The 16,574-nt window shown below is 45.2% G+C and overlaps 1 protein-coding gene across 1 annotated transcript in view; it reads left to right on the forward strand.

Moving 5' to 3' along the window:
* The window catches only part of LRRC36 (leucine rich repeat containing 36), a 53,549-nt gene extending 40,920 nt beyond the window's left edge, over positions 1-12,629 (forward strand). The window contains 5 exon segments of the mRNA XM_032157643.2: positions 4,203-4,348; positions 6,071-6,194; positions 9,603-9,717; positions 12,302-12,471; positions 12,474-12,629. Coding sequence (XP_032013534.1) covers positions 4,203-4,348; positions 6,071-6,194; positions 9,603-9,717; positions 12,302-12,471; positions 12,474-12,523 — 605 coding nt within the window. The 3' untranslated portion in view covers positions 12,524-12,629.
* Positions 12,630-16,574: the final 3,945 nt, after the last annotated feature.

Raw genomic sequence — 16,574 nt, forward strand, 5'->3', positions numbered from 1 at the left:
ACTTCTGTTCTGAGTTACTTTCAGAAGAAGTTAGTTTCAGGCTAGGCACGGTGGCTCATGCCTGTAATCCCAGCACTTTGGGAGGCTGAGCCGGGCGGATCACGAGGTCAGGAGTTCGACACCAGCCTGGCCAACATGGTGAAACCCCGTCTCTACCAAAAATACACACACACACACACGCACGCACACACACACACACACACACAAAATAGCTGAGCATGGTGGCATGCGCCTGTAATCCCAGCCACTCAGGAGGCTGAGAGGCAGGAGAATTGCTTGAACCTGGGAGACAGAGGTTGCAGTAAGCCAAGATCGGGCCACTGCACTCCATGGGCAACACAGCAAGACTCCGTCTTGAAAACAAAACAGAAGTTAGTTTCAGAGTTAGTGACAGAGATCACTCTTCTGTTATTTATTTATTCAACCAAACTCATTGAACACCTACAGTGTCCCAGACACTGTCCTAGCTCTGGAGATAAAGTAGCAAACAAAATAAAGTTCCATGTATATTTTACCATAATAAGAAGACAGTTCCTACTTTCATAGAGCTTACATTCTCACGGGGTAAGACACATGATAAACATTTTAGCATGTAAATATATGTCAGGTTATGGTAAATGCTGTGAAAAAATTATATAAGGGCATAGAGTGTGATAAGGAGGAGGCGATGCTTTAGATAGAATGGTCCAGAAAGCTTCTCTGATGAGGCATCATAAAAGTAGAGACTTGAATGAAGTGGGAGTGTAAGCCATGTGGGTCTGGGAGGAGAACTTTCTAGACAGTGGGAATGAATACAAAAGTCTTGAGGCTAGAACATACTTTTCATGTACAAGGAACCTCAGGGAGGCCAGTGCAGCCTCAGCAGAGAAAGTAGAGTGTATAGATGAAGTAAGAAAGACGCCAGACTTTTTTCTGGGTGAGATCAGAAGGAGTTGGAGAGTTTGTAGCAAGGGAGTGATGTGATCTCACTTAAGAATTACTGTGGATGTTGGGTTGAGAATAGACTATGGGGAGCAGGGTAGAAATTTTTTTAAAATGCTTTGGAGAGATTGGAATCAGCGTAACAGATGATGATGGCTTGGGCTAGACAGATAGCGGTGGAGGTGCTGAGAAGTAGTCAGATTCTGAATATGTTCTGAAGATGACACTCCATGGTTTGCTGATGGATCCAGGATGAAGTGTGGGAGAAAGAGGGTCAACAGTGATTCTGTGGTTTTGAGTCTGAATAACTAGAAGAACAGAGCTTTCATTTACTAACATGGAAAAGAATGGGAGATACAGATTTTAAGATAAATATCAAGAGTTGGGTTTTGGACATCTTAAGTTTCAGATGCCTTATTAAAACTTTCCAGAGATGCCAATTTGGTAATTGGACATACTAGTCCAGAGTTTAGGGAAGAAGGTATGGCTGGAAATATAAATTTGGAGATTATAAGTGTACGGGTGACAGTAAAACTCTGAGACTGGATGAAATCTCACGGAAAGAGTGAATATAGATAGAAAAAAGATCTGAGGACCGGTCCTGAGCCCTCCAACAATTAGAAGTGATAAAGAGAAACCATCATGGAGAGTGAGAAAGCAGCAGCCAGTAAGATAGAGGGGAAAAAGCCAAGAGGAAGTGATATCCTGGAAGCCAAGTGAAGAATGTGTTTCAAGAAGGAGGGAGTGATCAATGCTAGGTCAAATGCTTCTTCTGATAGGGAGGGAGGGAGCCTGGGACTGAAAAGCGATTATGGTATTTGGCAATGAAGAAGACATTAGTGAACAGCTTCAGGGGATGCATGAGAATGAAAGCCTCACTGAGGTGAATTCAAGAAAAAAATTGGAAGCAAGGCGCTAAAGTTACTGAATATAGACAACCCTTGTATTAGTCTGTTCTCACACTGCTAATAAAGACATACCCAAGACAGGGTAATTTATAAAGGAAAGAGGTTTAATTGACTCACAGTTCCACATGGCTGGGAAGCCTCACAATCATGGCGGAAGGTGAATGAGGAGCAAAGTCACGTCTTAAATGGTGGCAGGCAAGAGAGCTTGTGTAGGGGAACTCCCCTTTATAAAACCATCAGATCTCATGAGACTTACTATCACTGACAACAGCATGGGAAAGACCCGCCCCCATGATTCAGTTACTTCCCACCAGGTCCCTCCCATGTCATGTGGCAATTATGGGAGCTACAATTCAAGATGAGATTTGGGTGGGGACACAGCCAACCCATATCAGCCCCTTCAAGGAGTTTTGCAGTAAAGGGAAACAGAGAAATGGAACTAGCTGGAGAGGGGATGGGGTCAAGGAGATCCTGGTAGAAGTGATCTAGTAGACGGAAAACTGATGATGCCAGGAAGAAAAGGGACCGTTACAAGAAAATGGAATCCAGTCCACCAGTGGAGAGGCTGGTTTTAAATAAAAGCACAGATAGTGGCCGGGCGCGGTGGCTCACGCCTGTAATCCCAGCACTTTGGGAGGCCAAGGCGGGTGGATCACAAGGTCAGGAGATTGAGACCATCCTGGCTAACACGGTGAAACCCTGTCTCTGCTAAAAATACAAAAAATTAGCCGGGCATGGTAGCGGGCCCCTGTAGTCCCAGCTACTTGGGAGGCTGAGGCAGGAGAATGGCATGAACCCGGGAGGCGGAGCTTACAGTGAGCCGAGATTGCGCCACTGCACTCCAGCCTGGGTGACAGAGCGAGACTCCGTCTCAAAAAAAAAAAAAAAAAAAAAAGCACAGATAGTTCATCTATTGTAATAAGAAGGAAGGCAGAGAATTTATTAATACAGATACAGGAGAGTTGGTAGATTTGATGGTGTGATCATGTAGATGTTTTATTTGATTGCCTCTCAGGGAAATAAAGGAGGTTGGCACCTGGCAGTAAGGAAGGAAGAGAAGGTGTTGGAAGTTTGAAGAGAGATGTGAAATATTTGTCTCAGAGAATAGAAGAGTAAATTGGCCAGAGTATTATATTAGGAGAGGCCGGGCACAGTGGCTCACGCCTGTAATCCCAGCACTTTGGGAGGCCAAGGCCAGTGGATCACTTGAGGCCAGGAGTTCAAGACCAGCATGGCCAAGATGGTGAAACCCCATCTCTACTAAAAATACAAAAATTAGCTGGGCATGGTGGGTAGACCCAGCTACTTGGGAGGCTGGGGCAGGAGAATATCTTGAATTCAGGAGGCGGAGGTTTCAGGGAGCCAAGATTGTGTCACTGCACTCCACCCTGGGCAACCGAGCGAGACTCTGTCAAAAAAAAAAAAAAATCAGAAGAACTGGGCACCACTAAGGGCGCAGTTACAATAGTGATCATGAGTTTAAAGTGAGAAAGGTCAGAACAGATGCATTTTTTCTCCAGCTATGTTCCTCTGCTCTGGTGTAGGCTTGGAACACGTGGACGGTTGGATTTAACCAGAATTGGAGTTTTGTCAGAGAGTTGAGGGTGTATGCTAGGGAGTGGTTATTATGACCCTTGGACTACAGGCCAGGTATAGATAGAAGTGAGACATGAGGCAGGCCAGGCTCGGTGGCTCACGCCTGTAATCCCAGCACTTTGGGAGGCCGAGGCGGGCGATCACAAGGTCAGGAGTTTGAGACCAGCCTGGCCAACGTGGTGAAAGCCCATCTCAACTAAAAATACAAAAATTAGCCAGGCGTGGTGGTATGCGCCTGTAATCCCAGCTACTGGGGAGGCTGAGGCGGGAGAGCTGCTTGAACCCGGGAGGTGGAGTTTGCAGTGAGCCGAGATCACACCACGGCACTCCAGCCTGGGCAATAGAGCAAGACTCCGTCTCAGAAAACAAACAAGCAAACGAAAAAAACAAAAAAACTAGAAACTTAAAAGTTGTTTGGGGTTAAAAAAACTTTTTAAAAAATGTCTAAAGGGACATACAGAAGAAGAAATCCTAACAGTTATTTTCCTTCTTATGTTGACCTATTGCTCCCATTTTGTAGGAAATTATCCCCAGGGCCACTAATCAATGACTAAGGAATTATGCACTCACAAGGGGCTGCTGTTGTTTCTCCATAGAGTATGTAGGATATACTTTCTTGTCCTCTTAAAAATACCTCTTTCTGCCACTTACTAAATTCTGGTAAAAAGGAGATAATAGATTAGCCTATTTAATCCAGAGAGCTGGTAGTTACTGACTAGGAATGCTGTGCTTTAGCTTTTAAGATTGGCCGGTGTGCCCATCCTGAATTTTTGGCAGGTCCTGCCCGAGATTTGCTTCCGTCTTTGGTAGTCCCGGCGCCTTCTCAGGCGAGGTGTTGCTCACATCCTGAAGACACGACGAAAGCCTTCTGCAGGAGGGAGCTTGAACTGAAGGAGGCTGCACAGCTGGTCCCTAATGACATGGTATGCCCCTCTCATCTCCCTTTAGAAAAGGACAGAGCAGCAGGATTACAACATCTCTGTGCCTTAATGATCAGCATCACCATGAACACCTAACCAAAATATGGCAAAAGTCTGGGCACAGCAGGAATACAAAACTTGCTAGGACAGGGACAAGTTGGAAGTTCTGCAGGGATGACTCCCTCATCCTAACCCTAATCCAAAAATTCTGAAGAAAGACTTGAAATGAGAAGAAACAAACAAAAATTCCATAAAACTCTAGAGTGGAAATGTTTAGGATAATGTTCTTGAAGGTTATGGTTTGATCCCAGCAAATGTATCTGGGATTGTCTTTCCTCCCTTCTAAGGGAGCTGAGAGCCCTGAACCAGGGGCTAGGGGCCATTCTAGAGCATCAGCCTGCTGGCTCTAGGAAAGGAAGAAGCAAGTCATATCCCCATGCTTTGTTCCCTTTTCTCTTTTCTTTTCTTTTCTTTTATTTTCTTTTCGTGAGGCAGAGTCTTGCTCTGCTACCCAGCCTCAAGTGCAGTGGCACGATCTCAGCTCACTGCAACCTCTGCCTCCCGGGTTCAAGCAATTCTCCCTGCCTCAGCCTCCCAAGTAGCTGGGATTACAGGTGCCCAGCAACATGCCCAGCTAATTTTTGTATTTGTAGTAGAGACAGGGTTTCGCCATGTTGGTCGAGGTGGTCTCAAACTCCTGACCTTAGGTGATCCACCCACCTTAGCCTCCCAAAGTGCTGGGATTACAGGCATGAGCCACTGCGCCTGGCCGCCTTTTTTCTTCTTTTTTTTTTTTTTTTTTTTTGAGATGGAGTCTTGTTCTGTTGCCCAGGCTGAAGTGCAATGGTGCGATCTCGGCTCACTGCAAGCTCCGCCACTTCCCAGGTTCAAGCGATTCTCCTGCCTCAGCTTCCCAAGTTGCTAGGACTACAGGCACACGCCACCATGCCCAGCTAATTTTTGTATTTTTAGTAGAGACAGGGTTTCACCATATTGGCCAGGATGGTCTCGATCTCTTGACTTCGTGATCCGCCTGCCTCCGCCTCCCAAAGTGCTGAGATTACAGGCCTGAGCCACTGCACCCAGCCTTAGCCGCCTTAACATTAGAGGATTTTCAGACACCAAGTTCAGTTCTAGAAACTTTAGATAGATCACTAAGAATGCTGGCCATTTGTCAAAATGACAAATGTTTGTTCTGCAAGAGTAGTAGATAACTCATAAGAAAGATTGCTAGTCCATGTAATAAATTTGTTTACTGCATTTGAGCTGTATTTACCAACGAATTAAAATTCTAGTGAGAAAAGGATGAGTTTATCACTAAATAGAGGAAAAGATCTTTCAGTTCTCTAAACACACCTTAGCATGTCAGATTCTTTTTTTTTTTTTTCTCTTTGAGACAGATTCTTGCTCTGTCGCCCAGGCTGGAGTGCAATGGCGCTATCTCAGCTCACTTCAACATCCGCCTCCCAGGTTCAAGCAATTCTCCTGTCTCAGCCTCCCGAGTAGCTGGGGTTATGGGTGCACACCACCATGCCTGGCTAATTTTTTGTATTTTAGTAGAGACAGGTTTATCATCGTGTTGCCCAGGCTGGTCTCGAACTCCTGAGCTCAGGCAAACCACCCGCCTCAGCCTCCCAAAGTGCTAGGATTACAGGCGTGAGCCACCGTGCCCAGCCTAGAATGTCAGATTCTTAATGTATTTGTATTTTGTTTTCTAATCTAAAGGAAAGTTTGAAGCAAAAACTGGTCAGAGTGCTGCAGGAAAACCTCGTTTTGTCAGAAAAAATTCAACAGTTGGAGGAAGGTGCTGCCATCTCAATTGTGAGTGGGCAACAGTCACATACTTATGGTAAGTTGAGGAAAGCCATGATATATGGGGCCTCTCAAGACAACCGTTTGTTTATAGATGACCCATTTAGTAACCTTCATCATGCTAACTCACGTGGCTGCCTTTGGCCTACTTGGTCATCAGTTTTCCTGACAGTTAACAGAAACAATAATCTTACCGCAGAGAATTGTAATGCAAGTGGCTTGAGTTACCAGATGAAGCTCTTGTCAGTGGAAAGCATGTACAAATGTTGTTACTATTGCCATTAATTTTGAGAATGACACATGCTTTTGTGATTATAACACCAAGAACATGTTCTTTATACAAAGTTTGGAAAATACAAGGAAAATATAACCCCATGATCCAGCAATAACTTCCATTAGTGTTTTTGGTATATTTTCTTCTACCTTACCTCTCTGTATATTTTTTAACTCCAAATTTAAAATTGTGGCTGGGCAGTTGCAGTGGCTCACACCTGCAATCCCAGTACTTTGGGAGGACAAAGTGGGAGGACTGACTGAGTCCAGGAGTTTGAGACCAGTCTGGGAAACATAGTGAGAACCCATCTCTACAAAAAATAAGAAATTAGCCAGGCATAGTGGTGTGCACCTATAGAGCCAAAGAGGCTGAGGCAGAAGGATCACTTGAGCCCAGCAGTTCAAGGTTAGAGTAAACCTTGATCACGCCACTGCAATCCAACCTGGGTGAAAGAGAGACCCTGTCTCAAGAAAAATAATAATAAAAATAGGCCGGGTGCAGTGGCTCATTCCTGTAATCCCAGCACTTTGGGAGGCCAATGTGGGTGGATCACTTGAGCTCAGGAGTTCAAGACCAGCCTGGCCAACATGGTGAAACCCTGTCTCTACTAAAAATACAAAAATTAGCTGGGCGTGGTGGCAAGTCCCTGTAGTCCCAGCTACTCGGGAGGCTGAGGTAGCAGAATTGCTTGAACCCAGGAGGCAGAGGTTGCAGTGAGCTGAGCACTCCAGCCTGGGCAACAGAGCAAGACTGCCTCTCAAAAAATAATAATAAAAAAACTGTGTCCTGGTTTTAAAAAAAATTTACATATAATTAGATGCACACATTTTAAGTTTGATCTCAATCAAAATACAGAACATTTCTAGAAAGTTTCTTCATACCTTTGTGTAGTCAGTTTCCCCTACTCTTGATCTCAAGTAATCACAGACCTGATTTCTACATCCTAATGTTATTAATTTCATGGTATAGGCATTTCTACAATATCACAAGAATATACTATATTTATCTATTTAGTCCTCTATATAGTTGTTTTTATAATGGTTATATAATATTTAGAATAAAATGATTTTAAATTATTTCTAAACATTCAAAAGAAAGACCTGAAGTGAAGGAAAAGACCCTAGAATCAAATACTTTTCTGAGATTAACCTTCTTTCCTTTTGATGGAGCTGAGAGTCCTAATATTTAATATTTATACTATTATAAATAATGCTGCTATTAATGTCTATGTACAGAAATCTTTGTGTACATTTCAGACTATTTTCCTAGGAGACAGTCCTAGAAGTAGAATTAGTGAGTCAAAGGATGGGATATTTTTGAGGCTTTTGTTCCATAAATCACTCCCAAGAAAGTTGTTTCAGTTTACACCCACCTCATCAGTGTACTTGAATGCTCCTTTCACTCCCCTCTGCCAACACTGGGCATTTTTTCAAAATTTGCCATTGTGATAAGTGAAAAATAATATCCTATTTAAGTCTTGATTGTACTACTTTATTATCAGCATAGTTTAGGCCAGTATGTTAGATAAAGTTTGCCCTTGACAGACTAGCTCAGCACCCCTAATCAAATTATGGGTACACGGATTTATACGAGGAACTTGATTTCAAAGTTCTGATGTGGAAGCACTGAATTTCCATTGTTAAATCTCAGCACTAAATAAATAAATAATTCTCAGCACTATCTGATACTCACAGGCCCGAATAATAAAGATATCAGTCTCCACTTACCTACTTTGAAATTAAAAGTAGGTATTTGTCCACTAGATACTTACTTTCATTCAGCCTGGAGGCCTAGTATAGTATTTTGGCTTACTGGTGATAAACAAGCTTTTGCAGCCTTGTTTTCCACCTTCTAGAACCTCCTACTCAAGATGTGATCCACATTAGTATCACCTGGGAGCTTGCTAAACAAGTGGGGCCTCACCTCAGACCTACTGCATTAAAATCTATTTTTAGCAAGATCCCCAGGTGATTTGTAAGCATATTAAAGTTTAAGGCTGGGCACGGTGGCTCATGCCTGTAATCCCAACACTTTGGGAGGCTGAGGTGGGTGGATCACCTGAGGTCAGGAGTTTGAGACCAGCCTGGCCAACATGGTGAAACCCCGTCTCTACTAAAAATACAAAAATTAGCAGGGCATGGTGGCACGCGCCTATAATCCCAGCTACTCAGGAGGCTGAAGCAGGAGAATTGCTTGAACCCAGGAGGTGGAGGTTGCAGTGAGCTGAGATCGCACCATTGCACTTCAGCCTGGGCAATAAGAGCGAAACTCTGCCTCAGAAAAAAAAAAAAAAGTTTAAGTATAGAAGATTGGCATCATTACAACCGGAATCCCTGTTCTTTTACCTCCTTATTATTGCAAGCAATGGTAGTATATTGGTAGTATATTGGGGAAGCTAGGTATAAGTGTCTTAGCCACAAATTCAGTTTCTACAAGTATTAATTGAGTAGACACCATTCTAGATGTTTTCACATACTACGTAGGGAGTGAAGGATGTACAAAACAAACTAAAATGGAGAATACAGTGTGAGACCCAATATCTATTGACTGCCTATGCTAAGTGAGGGTAGGTGTCTCATTGAATCCTCATAACAGTGCTAAGGGGCAGGGTTATTAGCTCTAATGAAAGTCAGAAAAATAAACCAACACGTGCAATATTTGTGTTTTTTTTGAGACGGAGTCTCACTCTGTTGCCCAGGCTGGAGTGCAGTGGCGCAATCTCGGCTCACTGCTACCTCCATCCCATCTCCTGGGTTCAAGCGATTCTCTGCCTCAGCCTCTCGAGTAGCTGGAATTACAGGTGCCCGCAACCACACCCGGCTAATTTTCATATTTTTAGTAGAGACGGGGTTTCACCATCTTGGCCAGACTGGTCCTGAACTCTTGACCTCGTGATCCACCTGCTTCGGCCTCCCAAAGTGCTGGGATTACAGGCCTGAGCCACCGTGCCCAGCCCATGTGCAATACTAAGTGGCTGAATTTTAACTCAGATCTGTTGCCAAACCCTGTATTCTTGCCACCATATCTCCTATCTCCAAGTAAGGAAATGGAGTGTGAAGTTGGGTGCCATGGGGCCCCCAGTTCTCAAGATGTCCATCTGAATACTTATATTCTGCTCAAAGACTAGCAGCTTGGAATCCTTTTCACCCCTGGCTACTGTGCCCTTTGTAGATGATCTTCTGCACAAAAACCAACAACTGACCATGCAGGTGGCTTGCCTGAACCAGGAGCTTGCCCAGCTGAAAAAGCTGGAAGAGACAGTTGCCATTCTCCATGAAAGTCAGAGGTAGGAGAGGGTCTGTCTAGCTTGCTTCTAGAAGCAGATATTTACTCCTTTTATCTCCTTTGTTTTGCGTGGAAAGTTAATATCTATGCACTTTGCAAGTGAACTCCATTCTGTGTGTAAACCTCCTGTATCTGGCCAGTTAGCTCAGGGATTATAAAAATGACAGCTTCCCAGGACACATCAGGGACTAATCGTCTTTGTTGGCATTGGTGGGTTGCAACACCTCGATAATTAGCTTCTCACTGGATCTGATGGGACCTTTGTTTGGGTCAGCTAACGTTTTTGGGAGGTCAGTACATACCCCTAAAATCGGCCATCTGGCTCCTCTGGAAAGTGCCTGCTATTGGTCACGGAAGACATCAACAGCACTTGGCAGGGAGTGATAGAGAAAGAACCCAAAGTGTGTTGTTTCCTTCAGAGGAGCTCAACAGCATCAGTCCTTAAAGAACAGCACCCCCGGCTGGGTGCGGTGGCTCATGCCTGTAATCCCAACACTTTGGGAGGCCGAGGCAGGTGGATCATGAGGTCAAGAGACCAAAACCATCCTGGCCAACATGGTGAAACTCTGTCTCTACTAAAAATACAAAAATTAGCTGGGAGCTTGCTAAACAAGTGGGGCCTCACCTCAGACCTACTGCATCAAAATCTATTTTTAGCAAGATCCCCAGGTGATTTGTAAGCATATTAAAGTTTAAGGCACGTGCCTGTAGTCCAGCTACCGGGGAGACTGAGACAGGAGAATCACTTGAACTTGGGAGGTGGAGGTAGCAGCAAGCCGAGATCGCGCCATTGCACTCCAGCCTGTCGACAGAGCGAGACTCAGACTCAAAAAAAAAAAAAAAAAAAAAGCACCCCCAGGATACAGGCCAGGCAAAAAAAATCAGAAGAGACTTCAAGAGTATGGCTACATTTAGAGAAGCCCTTGAGATTTTGGCATGCCGATAATACACATTTACGAGGACTTTCACTGCAGTTTAAATATAAGCACTCCATCCCCAAACCTTTCATTTGGTTAGCTTTATATTCAGAGGATTAGACCCAGAACCATTCTGGATTTGTCTGAAAAGCTTTTCATTATAATTATTTCAAACATTACAAAAGTAAAGAGAATAGCATAATATGGTTCTCAAACTTGGGTATGCCTCCATATTAACTCGAAGGACGTGTTGAAATGCAGATTGCTAGGCCTCATCCCACAATTTCTGAGTCAGCAGGTCTGGGTTGGGAACTGAACATCTGCATTTCTAATTAGCTTCTGGGTGATGCTATTGCTGCTGGTCTGGGGACCACACTTTGAAAACATTAGGATATATTGCTTTAGTGATGTACAGTCAAAATACTCTCTTTTAAATTAACCAGAAATAATCCTTCTGAAACCATACAGGTTCATTTGTTTTATTTTGCCCTTGATTCTTAGGGGATTTTAAAAATAATTTTGGTTTAATCTTGTTTTCATAATTAAGTAAAACATTTACACAGTCCCAATGTCAACTCTATAAAATAAGATAAATCCAGAAAAATCCAGCTTCCTTTCCTGTCTTTGCTGTCCTTTCCTTCCCTCCCACCATCCTTCTATTGTAGGTGTGGGTGTATATTTGTATTCCCCAATTATTACATAAGAAGACACAGTGTTGCTTTAATATTTCATCTTGAAAATCTATTCACAGTGGTGTATAGAGTTCTCATTCCTTTTTCTAGCTGCATAGTGCTCAGTTGTGTGGATGATATACTACTTAATTAGTCCTCTATTGATGGACATTTAGTTTAACATATTTTGCCATTAAAAATAGTGCTATAATGAATAGTATTATGCATACATTTTTTTCTTTTTGCCAGTGTGTGGATGGCTTTTAACATTAGATGGAATACAGGCCAGGTGCGGTGGCTTGAGCCTGTAATGCACACTTTGGGATGCCGAGGCAGGTGGATCATTGAGGTCAGGAGTTTAAGACCAACCGGACCAACATGGTGAAACCTTGTCTCTACTAAAAGTACAAAATTAGCTGGGTGTGGTGGTGCACACCTGTAATCCCAGCTACTTGGGAGGCTGAGGCAGGAGAATTGCTTGAATCCAGGAGGCAGAGGTTGCAGTGAGCCAAGATCCCACCATTGCATTCTAGCCTGGGCAACAAAAGTGAAACTCTGTCTCAAAAAAAAAAAAAAAATTAGATGGTAATACAGAGTTCAATGCAGCCATGACTATCACCATTAGTGAATTGCAGTGGCAGGATAGATTAGAAGTAGATGTTATGATTTGGGGTAGAAATTGGAGGCCTGATCAGGTGCCAGTGACCCAAGGCTTCTACTTACCTCATCATCAAAGTGCTTTTGAAAGAACAGAACAACTGCTAGCTATATATAAAATGGGAAATGTATTATTGCTTCAGTAAGTTTGGAATATAATCAAACAGAACTGTAATGAAGAAACTGTAAGTCTGCTTTTAAAATAATCATAAATTGGACAGTTCCTTCTATTTAAAGATGTGACTTCATTTCACATTTGTCTTTGGGAAATATTTTGGGTCTGCATGGTATCTCTCTTGCTTTTATGATTTCATGACTGCCTTTTTCCCCTGGGCCTCAGATCCCTGGTGGTAACTAATGAGTATCTGCTGCAGCAGCTGAATAAGGAGCCAAAAGGTTATTCCGGGAAAGCACTCCTGCCTCCTGAGAAGGGTCATCATCTGGGGAGATCATCGCCCTTTGGGAAAAGCACGTTGTCTTCCTCCTCACCAGTGGCACATGACACTGGTCAGTAATACAGAGTGTCTTGGATGCTGCCCCAGAGCCTGGCTTATGGAGCTAGCATGGAACTCACACCACAGCTTCCCTGGTCCACAGAGGCTCTCACCGCCATTGCCACCAGTGTGGTGGTATGTACTCACAAAGAGTAAGAAAGAAATGTATTCTGATTAGATTGTATTAGTCCTTCTTTTCATATCTCTATTTATCTCCCCCTATTGAGTCATTCTTTCCTTCTGCTCACAGAAATAGTTGGCACTTGGTCCCAGCTATTGTATAGATATTGCATAAAGACATTTGGCTGAAAATGTTGAAAGGGAAAAAAACACTAGACATTTTTCCCCTGTGTCATTTGGAACTGTGGTAGAAAGTTTAAAAAGAACATCCGCCAGATTCATCAAACAGGGTTTGATTCCCTCCCGCCATGGTGAAAAGCTGACATCTGGTGTCTGCCCTGGAGCAGCCAACAATTTAGTCAGGGAAAAAAGCAAACTCATGTGATGGGGCCCAAAGCTTCGTATTGGTACTAAATAGGTCTAAACAAAAGCCTAAAGATGCCCTGAAGAGGGAGAAAGAGTGAGTAATGGCCACTGTAGGATTGGAGAAGGTGTCAGTGAGGCTTGTTTGAATGGACGCTGCAGAATGAATAAGAATGGTAGCAGGTAGAGGGGATGCAGAGCCTCCCAGGCCAAGAGTACACAGAAAAGTCTGGAACACCACAGGGGGATAGTGGGGCAGGGATAGAAGTGTGGGACATGGAAGAGGTGTAATGTCATGAGAATGTCCCCAGAGCAAGTGATCGTTCATGAAGGGGGAGACATGAAGAGGTTACTAGGCAAAGCATGTGGCTGAGGACAAGAGCAATGGGGAGAAGCTGCAGAGAGCAGCAGCATGTGCAAAGGCTGGGAAATGGAAAGGGACGTGGTTTCTTCAGGGAGCTGAGGGGCTGAGAGGAGGTAAGCAGGAGCAAAGTTGCACCGCTCTTTGAAGATTTTAGATTGGGAAGGCAGAGGAGTGACAGATTGTGTTTGAGAAGCTTTCTCAGGACCAGGCACAGGAGCTCACGCCTGTAATCCCAGTACTTAGGGAGATCGAAGTGGGAGGATTGCTTGAGACCAGCCTGGGCAACATAGTGAGACTCCATCTCTACAAAAAAAATTTTAAAGTTAGCCAGGCACAGTGGTGCATGCCTGTGGGCCCAATTACTAGGGAGGTTGAGGCATGAGGATCGCTTGAGCCCAAGAGTTCAAGGCTGCAGTGAGCTATGATTACACCACTGCACTTCAGCCTGGGCAACAGAGCAAAACCCTGTCTCCAAAAAAAAAGAAAAACAAAGAAGAAGAAAGAAGAATAAGCAGGAGAAGGAGAGAAGAAGAGAATGGGTTGATCATGTGTGAAGCAGGGACCAAAGGGGGAGCTAGGCAGCCCAAACAAGAGGCAGAGGCAGGCCGGACTAGATATGCCGGTTCTGAATATGTTGGCTTTGGGCTCAGCATCCAGTTTACATGCAGGTGCCCTGTACTTTTAATCCTGATTGGGCATTTAAAAAATCAATGGGGAAAGATGATGTAAGTGGTTCTAGGTATGTTTCTGCTTCAGTGGCCTCCCAGCACGCTAATGTCACCAGAGAGCGTGTAGAAGGTGAAGGATTTTCAACCTAATGCCACATGGTTCTTCTCTTCACCTTCAGGGCCACATCAGAGAGAGAGACAGGTGGAAGGATTAGATAACTTACTTGTACCCCTGATTCCATGCTGTGCAGGGAAGGAGAGCCACCACCACGCTAATAAGACATGACAGTCACAAGTTTCTAAGTTATAAATCCACAGACTTCTGGATTTTAAGTGGCTTCCCAAAAGCAGCTTGTACAGAGGAGCCAGAAGTTTCTTTGAGCTGCAAGGCTCTGAGGGAGCTAGAGCAAGCTTGTGCTCTGTGGAAATGTCAGTAAGAGCAGCCTCCCTGCACCCCTGCTGCGTCTTTCCTGGGCCTGTCTTTGTCTCCCAGGTAGGGCAGCATCAGCCAGTGGCCTTGCATCCCTGAGTTGTTACATTTCAAGGTCTCAGCCCAGTGCGCAGGCCAACCTAATGGACACACCAGGGGGCAGGGAGGAATAATGCACTGCTTTCCTCCACCCCAGCCCTTCCTGCATCCTCCATGAACACTGGATGGTGCCAGCCCCAGAATCTGCTCAGGACACCTCCTAAGGGGAACAAAGAGCCTGGCCCAGCATGTGCCACCCTCCACCCCATTTTCCATTGTCATTGAAAGTGACCAACCCTGCCCCAGGCCAGGCACCTGCTAGGGTTGCTGGCCACTCCTGGGGAAGTCTTCTGTGTTTCTGATTTTTTCCCTGTATGGCACTTGGTCTACAGGGCACGGGTAGGGGTTGCGATGTCAAGGAGAGAGCCAAAGAGTTGTTGCCCTGAGGGGCTAACTGGACTCAACATGGAAAGCGGAGGACCCTTGAAACAAGCAGAAAACACATGGAGCAGAATCCCACACCCTAGGCCTGGCACTACCACCAGAAAGCAAGACAGGTCTGGGATGGAGACTGGTCCTCAGGGAGGTTCTATGTCCAGAGGCAGGGGCAGAGCCACTCTCAGGTTGAGAGTTTTCCCAGCCATACAGAGCAGGTTTTAAAGGCTCTGTCCCTCTGATCCTAACCTCTCCTTTGTCTAACCTGATTTTGCTAGCAAGGGTATCCAAAGCTTTCGACCACAAGGAGGCTGTTAGGGGAGGAGCAGTGGCATTGCTGGGCAGTGGCTGCCATGTGCCAGATTCTGCCAGACCCATTTGGTCTTAGGGTCCTCCCAGCCCTGACTGGGCCTTAAATTCCCTCGGGCGACATCACGGCATTTCGAGAAGAGGCGGCTTTACTCCTACGACGTGGGGTTTTGGGGCTCAGCCATTCTCTCTGTGTTCTTCCAAGCCATACTGCCAGTCACAGGAATGGAGAAGCCACTGGGCCCTCTACCATTGGATGGTACTGTCACCTGCAGTGGAATAGTGGGAGCCTGGCCCAATTTGGAACACAGTTAAATTTGCTTCCCTGTGAGGCTGTTTTGGTGAAAGCCAGAGGATTTGGGTTTCACTCCTATTATGTTCATTTTAAGCTTGCAATTCAAATGAATTTTCCAAGGCTAGAGGAATTGTTCCTCTGCATTTTTTTTTCATTAAACACCTTGCATTCTACCTCTTAACATTTGCTGGTGGGAGGATCTGCCTGAAGGTCCCTGAAGCTCTTCCCTGGGCCACTCAAGGAGACGCGGTCAGCTGGGTCAGGAGGAGCTGCGCTGTGAGGCAAGTCTCTGCTGTGGCCAGGTGCCCACTTGCTGCATGCCGATTCCCACCTGACATCCCTGTCTCAAGCCATACTATTCCGCTACACCCCTGTCCCCAAGGAGAGCTGGGCTTAAGGGATGTGGGGCCACCTGGACAGGAGCATCCCCCAATAGCCTGTGGGATGAGAGGATAAACAATGGTGCTGCTTTGTCTTGTGATCTGGGTCAGGAAAGCAGGCATTTGGGAACTGGCCCTTTTATACCTTTTCTAGCCCCTTTGGGAGCCACCCTCTCCTGGGTAGGCCCTAAAGTCCCATCCAGCCCCATTTTCACAGCAAGGAAGGAAGGACAGGTGGCCCGAAAGCCTTGGCTTGGGAATAACTCTGTCAAAACACCCAGCGCCTCAGTGAGATGATCTGGAAACGCCCAGGACCAGAGAGGCTCCCCTTCCCCTACCAGGGATGTGGAACAGATGGGAGGACATCAAAGAGGAGGCCCCTTCACTGAGGGATGCCTACCCCCCACCACAGGCTAGTGCTGGGTGCCAAGCCAGTCCCAGTTTTGGAAGTCAATGCTGGGGCTTGCTAGAAAGACCCTGACCTGGGAGGCAAGAGGCATAGTCTGGCCTCTAGTCTGCAGAAGCCCCTCCACTCTCTGGACATTTCCTCAGCTATGAAATTACGGAGTCAGATGAGCTACTCTCTTTTTTTTTTTTTTGAGACAAAGTGTCTGTTGCCCACACATACTGGAGTACAGTGGCACGATCTCGGCTCACTGCAACCTCCAACTCTCGGATTCAAGCGATTCTCCTGCCTCAGCCTCCTGAGTAGCTGG

This window comes from Hylobates moloch, unplaced genomic scaffold, assembly GCF_009828535.3.
Source record: "Hylobates moloch isolate HMO894 unplaced genomic scaffold, HMol_V3 SCAFFOLD_6, whole genome shotgun sequence".
Classification (NCBI taxonomy): domain Eukaryota; kingdom Metazoa; phylum Chordata; class Mammalia; order Primates; family Hylobatidae; genus Hylobates; species Hylobates moloch.